The following is a 12987-nucleotide window of genomic DNA, read 5'->3' as shown; positions in this document are numbered from 1 at the left end:
TTAGGCCAGGAATGTTTTTGGATACATTTTCTTGGAGCCAAGGGGACTCAATGAAGAGTTGTCTTTTTCTTGTTTTTTTGTGATATTTTTCTGTTATGTTAAAACATGTAGGTATGCCTAACCTAGATCATGTTTAGGCTACGCATGGATGAAGAAAATTAATTAATTAGGCTATTTTGCAATGTATAGGACTACATAAATATTTGCTTACTGTTGGAATAGCCTAGAGGTTGTTTCATGTCCTCTGAGTGTTTGTTGTTAGTACATCTAAAAAATGATATAACTAATTTGTGATTTTTTTTGGAAGCTGCTGTGTCAGCCTGATTACCAATAAGAGTCACCTGCGACTGACCGATTCAGTTTGTTTGCCTAAAAAGCGAACTGAAGAAGGCCGTCTTGCCCCAAACGTCTGTGCGGCAATTAATAGAAATGAATGAATTGGAGTGCTGTCCTGGAGTATTTCATTACACATTTTTTGAGGATTCAGCAGCCACATAAATAATTGAGGGTTGAGCGTGTTTTTTAGTAAATTGTTTTAAATCAGGCCAGGAAACTCACTTTTCGGTTAATAGGCCACTGTGGCTGATAAACTCCACTTTCACTATTTTACCAGCCAACTAGATTTTTTAGTAGAGATTTTTAGTGGCTTCATCCCACTGCAGCTAAATACAGTTCTTAGTCTTCATTACAGCTTCATCCTGGTCAGTTCACACACAGTTCAGTTATTTAAGGAGAGTGACGACTACAGCTGAACTCACGATGGAATTTGAGAGCGGATTTGATTAGTCCAAGTAGTGTGAACCAGAACCAGAACCGGACAGCTGGTTGTTGAGGTGCAACTCTTAATTTGAAAGAGACGGACGTTAAGTGTTGTGAGACATTCTCAAATTTTCCTCAACATTGCGGTTGCTCTACCAGCTCTGCGGTCTTGGAGCCAAATGTAAAGTATCAAGCCGCTGTCATTGGCGGTTTATTAAGAGCTTATGGATAAACTGCCGCCTCTGGTTACTGGTGTTACTGGTGTCAAGTAAACTGAAAACACAGAGGATGGTAGCCGCCATGTTAGTCTGAAGAAAACGTTACTATGGACTAAAACTTTAGGTGAGGCAGCTTTTAGCTTTTATGCTCCGAGCCGCTGGAACAGTCTGCCTGTGGATCTGAGAGCAGCTGGAAGTGTTGAAATCTTTAAACTTAAACTTAAAACCTACCTGTTCAGCCTGGCTTTTGATTAAGAATGGTTTATAGACTTTATTTACTTTATTTTATTCACTTATTTTATTGTTTTTATGTTGTCAAATTTTATTATATTTTATTTCATCTGTTATTTTATTAATATTATTATATATTTTTGTTTTTAAATCTATTTTTATTGTATTGCATTGTCATCATTTTTTATTTTTGCATTGGTCTCAAATTGTTTTTACGGTCTACACGTGTTCTGTCTGATTGTCCACTTGTCAGTCATCTGTGAAGCACTTTGAACTGCAATAACCTGTATGAAAGGTGCTATATAAATAAAGTTTGATTGATTGATTGATTGATATGGTTACAGACATTATTTACAGCCATCGTGAGATCAGAGGAGTGAAGTGACTCCTGTTACATGCAGTCTAGTCATTTTACTCTGCTCTGCTCCAGTGTGATCCAGACAGACAGACAGTATGCACATTCACTCTCATTCATAAATTCAGTTGTCACTAGCCGACCAAATCCTGGCAGTGTGTGGGTATCAGTATGATCTCCAGATGAAGGTTGGTAATGGTTACCTGTCTAGCTGACTTTTTATAGAAGGGTGTTAAGACCCAATTTCTTACATGAATTTAAGATTTCTTCTTTTCCTCTAACTTAATACAATATTTTTGAATGTAGGTGATATAGATTTTGATATATGGGATGTTGTATCTGATATTATGTTTATGCTTATATATAAGATATACATGTATGTTTGATATTTTTGAAGTATGGCTTTTGTACTACTGTTTTTCTCTCTATGTATCTGTTTTCTATGTACTTTATTGAATTGTTAACTATTTTTGGATGTTTATCACCCTGGGCGGTTTGGATGGTTAACCTCACCTGCCATCATAGAGCTTGTCAGCCTATGGGTGTGCATGATGTATAAATATGGGTGTGGTTTCCATTTTTCAAACATTTTGACCTGACAAAGATCCAAGTAGGATCGCAACGTGATCACTATTAAACTTTTGTGGCATGGAGCAAGTGTGCAGGTGTTAATCCTTCTTTCACTGACACAGTTTTCTGATAGCCTTGCACCTATGTGATGTGCGTATAATTACTTCATTATAATTACTTCAACTGGTAATGGTTCCCTGCACACTAACTTTCCAACCAAAATGAAGCAGCATTGTTCTGGTGGCTGGTGTAACTCCCAGCCTGGTCATGACGGTGTAATATAACTGCTCACCTCCTCTTTGGCCAGTCGTTGCTGCTCCTCCTCCTCCCTCCGGCGCTCCTCTTCGTCCCGGACCCGGCGTCTCTCCTCCCTCCTCCTCTTCAGCTCCTCCAGCTCCTGCTCGGCCTCCGCCTGCCGGACCCTCAGCTGCTCCAGCTCCTGGCTCTCCTTCTGCTGGTGGCTCCGCCGGATCTTCTCCAGCCGCTGCTCCGTCTCCAAGATGGCCTCCGCCTCCTCCGTGTCCACCGCTCTGCTGCCCAGACCAGAGACTTATTCATTACAGGCTGTCGAGTGAGGTAACACACTCTCTGGCGGCCATATTGGAGGTCCTCAGCTCTCAGGCAACAATGGCTGTGAACAGCTGGTTTCATTTCTAAATTTCTAACTGTTAATTTCTGTCTGTTTCTGACTGAACTGATCATTTCATCACTGATCATCTGATTGATTTAGTGTTTAGATAATGTAAGTAAGTAACTTTATTTATATAGCACCTTTCGAGAGCAGAGACGTCACAAAGTGCTTCGCAGAGGAAATAAAGCATAAACATACATACAGACATAAAACACAAAAAAAGCAGGCAAAGAAAACACAATAAAAACAAAAGTAAATAGAAAATGTCAGCTTGTTAGCTAGCTAACCATAGTATCTGGTCAGCTAACCATCACTGTCTTGTTGTTAACACATCTGATTAGCACACTAGCTAATGTAGCTAGTAGCAGCTAGCGTTAGCATGTTGACATTAACATTAGTGTCTTTGCTGGCTAGCATTACCCAAAAAAAAAGTAGTACTATTACTTTTCCATCATTTCTTCCTTCTGTATTAGAAATAAGTTAAAGACTGGAAAGAGTCATTTGTCTAATGCAGTGTCACCATTATCATGAATAGAACCAGACAAACCTGGTAGACCTTTTTGTTTTATTATGTGATGTCACTTCCTCCTCGTCTGCGTCTCCGTTGGTGTTGCTGTGTTTCGCTTCCTGTTGAAGGAAAACCTTCGATGTGTACGAGACTTTCACCTCTCTTCTTTTCTCCACCTGAGAAGGAGAGATGGAGGAAATCGTCCAAAGAAGAAAGGAATTAATTTTTTTTTAAATCACATTTTTATTTTTTTTATTTTTGCCCATTCCTGCAATTTTATTGCAAAAAAACACACACAATACATCGCAAATTACATTGCAATTTTTGAGAAATGCTGTTTTTAGCCCATTTTAGGCCGCAATAATCAGAAAAAACTTGTGAAATCCTGGTGGGTCTGGTTTTTGTTCGGGGAGGAACTCTCACCTCCTCATCTGGCATTCGGATCTCCTCCCTCCTGTTGGCCGTCCTCATCTGCTCCTCCCTCTTCTTCTGCTCCTCCCTCTTCTTCTGCTCCGCCCTCTTCTTCTGCTCCTCCTCCTTCCTCTCCTCCTCCCTCCTCGCCCTGTCGGCTCGGAGCGCCTCCTCCTCCTCCTCGCGCTCCTTCCTCCTCTCAGCCGCCGTCCTGGCCTTGTCTGCTTCCACCTGCTGCTGCCTGTGGAGGCGAGCGGAGGAGGAGGAGGAGGAGGAGGAGCAGGAGGCCGAGGCCAGGACGCTCTTGTCGGGAACAGCTCCGTTCATCGCGTTCGTATGTTTCTCCTCCTCCTCCTCCTCCTCCTCCTCGGCTCCCTGGCTGAGCTCCTGCAGGCGCTGCTGCCTGCGTCTCTCCCGGCGCTGCGTCCCGTCGCTGAAGCCTTCGTCCTCCTCCAGCGACGGGGAGGAGCTCGGCTTCAGGCCGCCGTCGAACCTGAGGAGGAACGCCAGGGAGAGACGGGACGGATTATCAGCTGGGTTCATCTGAAGTGAAACAGCTGTAGGTGTTCAGCCGGGGTTCGACCCATAGCTGATGTTTAATAAAACACCAGTATGATAATAAATTGCGATCAAATTATATTTGAAATTTTGGCTAGGGCATAGCACACCAACGTGTTTATCTTGGGTTCTCCTGGATACACATTCTTTTGCTGTATTATTCACATCATTTATTTTTGTATTTCATTTAATCTTACTATGTGAATGTAAATGTATGTACCCTACATTTATAATGCATATGTGATTACCTTAGTATATAGATGTAGATGTGTTATGCAATGGCAACACAATATTTCAGTTACTTGATTACGATATGTAATGTCTCCTCCATAATGAAAGTAAAAAGAAAAACCAATAAAAATGTGGTCACAAAAAAAAAATAAAACACCAGTATCAGCTCAAAATATCAGTCGAACCCTCGTTTAAACACCCAGTATTTGAATTCTACAGCAGTTCCATTCTGTACCCAAACCAGGCATATTGGCTATGGTACAGTATCATTACTGACTACCAGAGGTGGGGACTTGAGTCACATGACTTGGACTCCAGTCACAAGTTGAATTGCTTGAGACTTGACTTGGGACTAATCTGAGTCTAATCTTGTGTTTGTGTAAATGACTTAGATTGAAAGTGATGAGATTTGTTCAGATTTCTGCAGGTTTACACACAAATCTTCCATAGTGCAGCTTTAGTAAGACTTTACAATAAGGGTCACTAAGTTAAGGGTTAGTTAATGCTTAATAAGCATTAACTAACCCTTAACTAACAGTTAACTAATGTGTCTGGTAATCATTTACTAATGGTGTTCATGTTAACTAAGGTATTAATTTATACATTATTTAGTCATCTTCATAAACTATTAAATAATGTATAAATTAATACCTTAGTTAACATGAACACCATTAGTAAATTACACATTAGTTAACTGTTAATTAAGGGTTAGTTAATGCTTATTAAGCATTAACTAACCCTTAACTTAGTGACCCTTATTGTAAAGTGTTACCCTTTAACTTCTGTTCATTTACATTTAAAAATCGAATGGGACGAGCAGGTAAAATTGTCTCAGTCCTGAACTAAGTCAACCCACTGTGGGACAGTGGGTTGACTTCATGTCAGTGGGTTGTCCTGCTCCTGACTGCAGGTCCAGTCTGGATTACAGGACTTAGCTCTCTGTCCGTCAAACAGCATTAAGTGATTTTTGTAACGAGGGTTTCAGTGCAGAGTAAACAGAGGCTCAGACTGACAGCAGGGTGTTCAGCGCTGAGACCGTCCAGACCGGCCTGGAGCCTGGCACGGGACAGGCGGTCCGAAAAGTCTGGAATCACAGGGATAAGGAACACCACATATTTTTTTCTTGTTGCCTTTCTCTCTCCAACGGAAATCCCATTGTTTTACACTTCTGAATGAAACCTTCCTGCGTTATGTCCCGCTCCAGCATCCTGTTTCAACCAGAAATACGTCAAATTACGGAAGCAAGATGCTCTCAAAATGTTTCATTGTGACTCTGAGGCTCCTTTAACCTAAAATGTTCTGTCAGTCAGCAGCTGCAGCGAGTCGAGGGAAGCTGTGAATCCAAACACGTCACTTCACCAAGTGGAAAAGCTTATGCAGAGTAAACAGCAGGGTAATAACTCTCTGCTTTGATTACCTTTTGTAATCAGAGAGCTGTTAGCAGCACAGCCCAGCTGACAGATGAACTGAGAACATGCAGCACAGCTGTGATGAGGAATAGTGACAATAGGAAATGGAAATTGCTTAAAAAACATGTGTTTGGAATTTAGCACCTGACACTGGCTCAGCATGTGGAAAAAAATATTCATTGAAAAAGACACTCTAATATAGGCCAATAATATCCAACCAATATATAATGCCAGTGTATGTTATGTCAATGTTTTGTAATGTGTATACTTCTTCCTACTCCTTTTCGAACATGTAATATTTAATTTGTGTTGTTTATGAGAATTTGTTTATTGAGTTTGCTGTATAGGTTTATTGTTTATTTCATCTTATTGTTATTCTTGTTTTGTTTTTATCTGTTTTTTTTTTATTTTTTACATGTTTAAAATAAAAATTATCAATCAATCAATCCATCAAACCAGCTATTGTTTTATGGCTGCACCAGTACATCAAGTGGAAAAAACCTAGATATCTTCACTTTAAAGATGCATCACTTTATACACATTCCCCTGTAATCCAGCCTGACATGTTTGGTGTATTTGGAAACCTTGGGATCTTGACTAGAAGTTAAAATAAAGTTCTGTGGGTTTGAACGAAGCTCGGCTGTGAAACCTGTTTGTAATGACGGTCCTGCATGCGGGAAGTAATGAAAACAGTGGGATCAGGCCTCTGTAAAGCACACAGGCGCCGGCTGTTTGGAGTGTGAATCATTTGGACTCCATCAGAGGCAGAGGAGGCAGAGGAGGCAGAGGAGGCAGAGGAGGCGGAGGAGGCAGAGCGAGGCAGAGGAGGCAGAGCGAGGCAGAGGAGGCAGAGGAGGCAGAGGAGGCAGAGGAGGCAGAGCGAGGCAGAGGAGGCAGAGGAGGCAGAGGAGGCAGAGGAGGCAGAGGAGGCAGAGCGAGGCGGAGGAGGCAGAGCGAGGCAGAGGAGGCAGAGGAGGCAGAGGAGGCAGAGGAGGCAGAGCGAGGCAGAGGAGGCAGAGGAGGCAGAGGAGGCAGAGGAGGCAGAGGAGGCAGAGCGAGGCAGAGGAGGCAGAGGAGGCAGGGCGAGGCAGAGCGAGGCAGAGCGAGGCAGAGGAGGCAGAGGAGGCAGAGGAGGCGGGCCGGCTCCCTCGGGTCGGTCAATATTGACCCTGCTGCGGTCCAGACAGCAGACATGTTGAGTGACTGTCAGTCAGCACTGAAGCCTTTCCAGCTCTGCTCCAAACACCTGCTCCTCCACACACACTGCTCACTCCTCCTCCCTCCTCCCTCCTCCTGCCTCCCTCCACACACACTGTACACTCTTCCTGCCTCCCTCCACTCCTCCTCCCTCTTCCCTCCTCCTGCCTCCCTCCACACACACTGTACAGTCTTCCTGCCTCCCTCCACTCCTCCTCCCTCTTCCTGCCTCCCTCCACTCCTCCTCCCTCCCTCCACATACTGCCCACTCCTCCTGCCTCCCTCCACACACTGTACACTCCTCCTGCTCTCCCTCCACACACTGCACACTCCTCCTGCTCTCCTCCACACACTGCACACTCCTCCTGCCTCCTCCTGCCTCCCTCCACACACTCCTCCTGCCTCCCTCCACACACTGCACACTCCTCCTGCCTCCCTCCACACACTCTTCCTGCCTCCCTCCACACACTCCTCCTGCCTCCCTCCACACACTGCACACTCCTCCTCTGTGCTCCTAACAGCAGTCTGGCTGTGTTCACCCAAACAGCTGCACCTGCACCCACACACACACTGCAGCTTTACTTTACAATGGATTCATTCTAGAGTTATTAACCTATGAGCTTATTCCAGTGTGTTGACTGTCCTATGTAAGAGCCTAAAGCAATAATCCACCAAATTCTAACATAAATAACTGTCTGTTCTCCTCTCCCTCCCTCTCTCTCTCTCTCTCTCTCTCTCTCTCTCTCTCTCTCTCTCCCTCCCTCCCTCTCTCTCCCTCTCTCTCTCTCTCTCTCTCTCTGTGTGACCCAACCTATATCCAGTTCATAAAGCTTTTCCACTGTCTGTTCTAAAAATGATGCGTTTTAAGTTTCCGGAATAGAAGAGGAAAGAGGAAGAAGAAGAACTGGGTAGTTAGCATGAGCAGTGATAGCCACCATGGCTGAACAGAAACTCAAACTGCATCAACAGGAAATCTAAGCTCCGCCCACACTGTTTGATTGACAGGTGATCTGTGGGAAGAGCAGTGCAGAAACACCACAGTGAGGCTGAGGGACAAAGATGGAGACTGAATACAATTAAAAAAAACAACCTTTGAGCATTACCACTTTAATGAAACTCTACATTTCATTAAATGCTTATGCAGTATGATTGTGCATTTGTGCCTACAATTATAGGTATTTAACTAATACTTCAATATTCAGAGCGACTCACAATGAGGCTTAAATTATTATATTATGATATTATTAAACTGTTAAATTGTTTTTCTCTCTGTTCTTATCCTTTTCATCTTTTAGTGCCCTCTTGTTTCCTTGTATTAATTTATGTTTGGTTTCATGTTTCATGTATGTTTGGTTGTTAAAGCACTTTTTAAAATCTGTATACATATGAAATTTATTAGTAGTAGTTTTAGTAATATTAATATTAGTAGCATTTTTATTATCATTATCATTAAATTCCTAGTGTGAAATGCCGAGTGTAACTAAAGTTCTTTTTATTGGCCGTTTCAAGCAAACACTTTCTTTAACAATTAGTGCAGCGTCTCTGGCTTTCCTCCGCTCATTAACGGTATGAAAGTGTTTCCCAGCAGCAGAGAGGAATTCCTCCGGCGTTCCCCAGATCCTGAACCTCCCAGCAGCTGATTGGTCGTAACAAGGCTGGATGTGACTGCGGTGTGTTTGGGTCCCGGTCCCGGTCCCGGTCCTGTTCAGCTCCGCATCGCCTCATGCTGCTTCTGTCACAGCTGCTGCTTCAGGCTGTAAACTGGACACCTGGAGGCCTGGGAGGAATGCTCCAGCTGTGGTTTGTTCCAGCTGTGGTCGTGACATGGTCGTGACAGGCTGAATCCCAGAGCTTCACCTGAACTCTGATTCCTCTGAACAAACCCTTTCTCTTGTCTTCTCTCCTCTAATAGGATCCTGCTCTGCTCACTGTGGCTCCGGCCTTTCATTCAGTTTTTCTTTGTCCCATTTTGTTCTGCTGCTGTTATTTTGCATGCTGTTCAGCGTCAAGAGGCAAATTATACCAAGTTATTTTGGGGGTGGGGCATGAAGCAGGCGGTTCTCATCGCTGTAGTTTTCGTACGATCAAGATTTAACGCTGCCAAGCACTAAATGCATGTTATGAACTACAGCGACCATAATTCATTGCACCTGTAACGCAGTTTGAAACATTTGAAAAGTTTGACTGAAACATCTGAAAAGTTTGACTGAAACATCTGAAAAGTTTGACTGAAACATTTGAAAGGTTTGACTGAAACAAAACCTCCATAGTCATCAATAATCAATAGTCGTCAATACCCCCCCAACCTCTGCCAGTTATTTTGTATACATTTGTCTTTGCTGTATCCTATTATTCTTATTATTATTTGCTGATGCAGTGACACAATTTCAACACAATTTCCCAACCAAACTTTCATCTGATCTGATCTTATTGTTGCTTGTAATGTTCATGATGAAGGAACTGAAGTTTATTCTGTCAGTGTCTCTGGATAAGAGCATCAGTTAAATTCCTGAAATGTTGATGTATATATAGCATTGTTGACAGAGTGTAAATGTCATGATCCCCCCCCCCCCCCCACCCCTCCCACTGAGGCGATGACAGCATTTCACGTTTGATCCTCTGACCTTTAAAGCCCTTTGCTCCCCAGACTCTGCAGAAACATTATATACATATTTTCCCAAGCCTCTTTATTTTATTCTTATACCAACTGAAGAGGTTCATTCCACAATGAAATCTCCACCAAAAAAAAAAGACCCCTACTCTGGCAAAATGACAGTTAATCACATTACAGGTTGCTATGAAAGTTAGGAGGCATCTTAAATCTGCACTAGGTGAGATTTTTTTATGTACAAAGCATAAAAAAGCAAAGTTTCTTATGTAGATTTCCCACTTGAAGGGCTCTGTTGCATTTTCCTTAGAGAGACCGTGGGTTCAAACCCTCCATCCTGCTGAAGTGTCACTGAGCAAAACACAGAAACCCTCCCAGCTGCAGAGCCTGACCTCTGACCTGCCTGGAGGAGGGAAATCACAGAGCAGGCGAACCTACGGCGATTAAAAAAAAGCTTCATATTATCGCCGCCGTCTTGGAAACTAAACCCTTCAATTACCGTCCGCGGCGGCGTTACCTCATGTCGAGTCACCGCAGACTGGAAGCCTGCCGTTCGGTTCGGGTCTCTACGCACGGGGAGAAGGTGTCGGAGAGGCAGGCCGTAATTAAACGTCTGAAATGAAAAGAGCGGGCGAACGCCACGGGCGACGACACGGTGGTAGTTTCCCCGAGACACTTTGTAGTAAACATTCTTGGGAGATTGTGTAATGAGAAGGCAGCTGTGCGTCCTTCTTCACATACAGAGAGAAGAAGAAGAAGAAGAAGAAGAAGAAGGAGGAGGAGGAGGAGGAGGAGGAGGAGGAGGAGGAGGAGGGTGTGCAGCTTTTCCCAATGGAAACATTAGTTTTATGTAACCAGGCGTCCGTGAGCTCAGGCTGCACAGACCCATAAAGCAGCAAAACTGTCGCTTCGACTTCACAGCTGGGAAACAAGACAGGAGCCGTTTAAACACGAAGTTATGACCAGACGAAACACACAGGAACAACCAGCAGCATCTACAGCAGTGGTGGAAGAAGTACTGAGATGTTTTACTGAAGTAAAAGTATCAATACAACAATGTAAAGATACTCCATTACAAGTAAAAGTCCTGCATTCAAAATCTTACTTAAGTAAAAGTACATAAGTATTGGCAGCAAAATGTACTTAGAGTATCAAAGTAAACGTACTCATTATGCAAACTGTCCCCATTTAGAGAGTTATATTTTTCATAAATTATTGGAATATTAATACTGATTTATTGACATACATGTACATGTAAGCAGCATTTTAAAGTTGTCAACGTGAAGCTAATCTTAACAATTTAGCTATACTTTTGGGTAGTCTAATCTATAACAATGCTATTTTATAATTATTTTATAAAGATGATCAAATGTTGATGATAAATAAATAAATAAATAAAATGATAAATATAAAATATTGATCTGAAAAGTAACTAGTGACTATAGCTGTGAAATAAATGTAATGGAGTAGAAAGAACAATATTTCCCTTTAAAATGTAGTGGAGTATAAGTACAAAGTAGCATAAAATGGAAATACTCAAGTAAAGTACAAGTACCTCAAAATTGTACTGAAGTACAGTACTTGAGTAAATGTACTTAGTTATGATGTTGATGTTGTCAAGTCAAGAAATCCCACAGTGTTGATCCAGAGAGCCGAGGCAGACTGGAGAGTTTGGGAACTTTCAAGGCCAACAATTCATTTTCAAAAAAGGACTGAAAGGACTTATTTTGTTTTTCTCAGTTCGACACACTTTTGAGGATTTACGAGGCCCGAGGGAAACGTGAACTTCATCATTTTGAGTCGTATCAGAGTTGTGCTCAGGATTGGAAATCACCAAATGCTGCTGAGGTTTGTCAGTGTCTGTTTTTATCCCTCTGGTACATACAGTATGTTGGTAACACTTTACTGTAAGGGTCACTAAGTTAAGGGTTAGTTAATGCTTAATAAGCATTAACTAACCCTTAATTAACAGTTAACTAATGTGTGTATTAATTTATACATTATTTAATAGTTTATAAAGATGACTATTAAATAATGTATAAATTAATACCTTAGTTAACATGAACACCATTAGTAAATGATTATCAGACACAGTTAATTAAGGGTGAGTTAATGCTTATTAAGCATTAACTCACCCTTAACTTAGTGACCCTTATTGTAAAGTGTTACCGGTATTTCTATTTGCTTCTGTCTCATGTCTTACTTTGTGTTCTGTGTGTTTTAAGTGTTTTACGTCTCATGCTTCATTTTATCCGTTCGTTGACTTGAGCTTGTGTCCGGTGGGTTTCCTGCCCTGCTGGTACTTACAGGCCGTCCTGTGCCAGACTCCCGTCCTCCTGGCCCGGCTCTCCGGGCGCCGAGCCGCTGTCGGTCCGGCGGAAAGCTTCTCGCGCCCGGCGCCGCCGCTCCCTCTCCGCCTCCTCCGCGTCCTCGATGCTCCGCTGGGCCGTCACCCTGGGGAGGCGGGAACACACGGCGGAAAACACAAATGACAAAACTGTTTTCATGAAGACTCATCTGTTACAGACGCAGACTCCCTGACTCATCCTCCTCCTCCTCCTCCTCCTCCTCCTCCTCCTCGCCTCTCCCAAGAAGCCGGTTCTAAACAAAGAGGCCGTTAATTCGCGAAGACGCTGAGATCCGGCCAGCAGAACATCTGCTGCGCCTCGGATGAGAGATGAGCCGCATCCTCCCTGCTGTTTATCTCCATGATAAACACACCGCGCACACACACACACACACACACACACACACACACACACTTCAGCCCGTGTTAGCATGACATCACTATATTTATTACAAACACTTAAAACCACTTGCTGACCTTTATTTATCCGGGGAAGGTTTGCTAAGCACGCATTCTCTTGCTCAACAACGCCCTGCTTCACATTCACACAGTTCAACACATTCACACTGGGAGCCGACCAGTACAACCACAGTCTGATACTGGTTTACTGATGTCACCACACAGGATTTCTGGGTAATGAAGTTCAGCTTTTAAACAGTTCAAAATTTAGAGAGACAGGAAAGAGAGAGAGATGGTTTCTGCACACAGTCAGCATAGTTCAGATATCAGCGCTCGTTTTCCTCTTTCATTCATTCTTGTCCAGTAAGCAAAAATTTCTCTTTTCTCCTTATTTCCTTGAGTTGAGTTGAATGTTTTCAAATCAAATTCCATCCAGCATGCATTGCAGAATGATTGTGGGAAACGTAAACTAGACGTAGACAGAAGAAAATGTTCTGTAACTCTAAATCACGCTGCTGTTCTCCTTTAATGTTGCTGTTTTGGAACGTTAATGCC

At 42.9% G+C, this 12987-nt stretch overlaps 1 protein-coding gene across 3 annotated transcripts in view; it reads right to left on the bottom strand.

Moving 5' to 3' along the window:
• Positions 1-12987, bottom strand: part of lsp1a (lymphocyte specific protein 1 a) — a 52689-nt gene that overhangs the window by 24811 nt on the left and 14891 nt on the right. For 2 of the 3 annotated variants that reach the window (XM_071544673.1, XM_071544675.1), the window contains exons 2-5: positions 11994-12140; positions 3696-4176; positions 3312-3448; positions 2426-2666 (exon numbers count right to left, since the gene is read on the bottom strand). In XM_071544673.1, coding sequence (XP_071400774.1) covers positions 2426-2666; positions 3312-3448; positions 3696-4176; positions 11994-12140 — 1006 coding nt within the window. The remainder of the gene's footprint in view (positions 1-2425; positions 2667-3311; positions 3449-3695; positions 4177-11993; positions 12141-12987) is intronic. The other variant, XM_071544674.1, reaches the window with a different exon arrangement.

This window comes from Centroberyx affinis, unplaced genomic scaffold, assembly GCF_046629955.1.
Source record: "Centroberyx affinis isolate AG114_WGS23_722 - 3 ecotype Tasmania unplaced genomic scaffold, CSIRO-AGI_Caff_v1 ptg004628l_1, whole genome shotgun sequence".
In the NCBI taxonomy this organism is placed as follows: domain Eukaryota; kingdom Metazoa; phylum Chordata; class Actinopteri; order Beryciformes; family Berycidae; genus Centroberyx; species Centroberyx affinis.
Note: the sequence above shows the minus strand (reverse complement) of the source record. Positions and strands in the feature narration are given on the sequence as shown.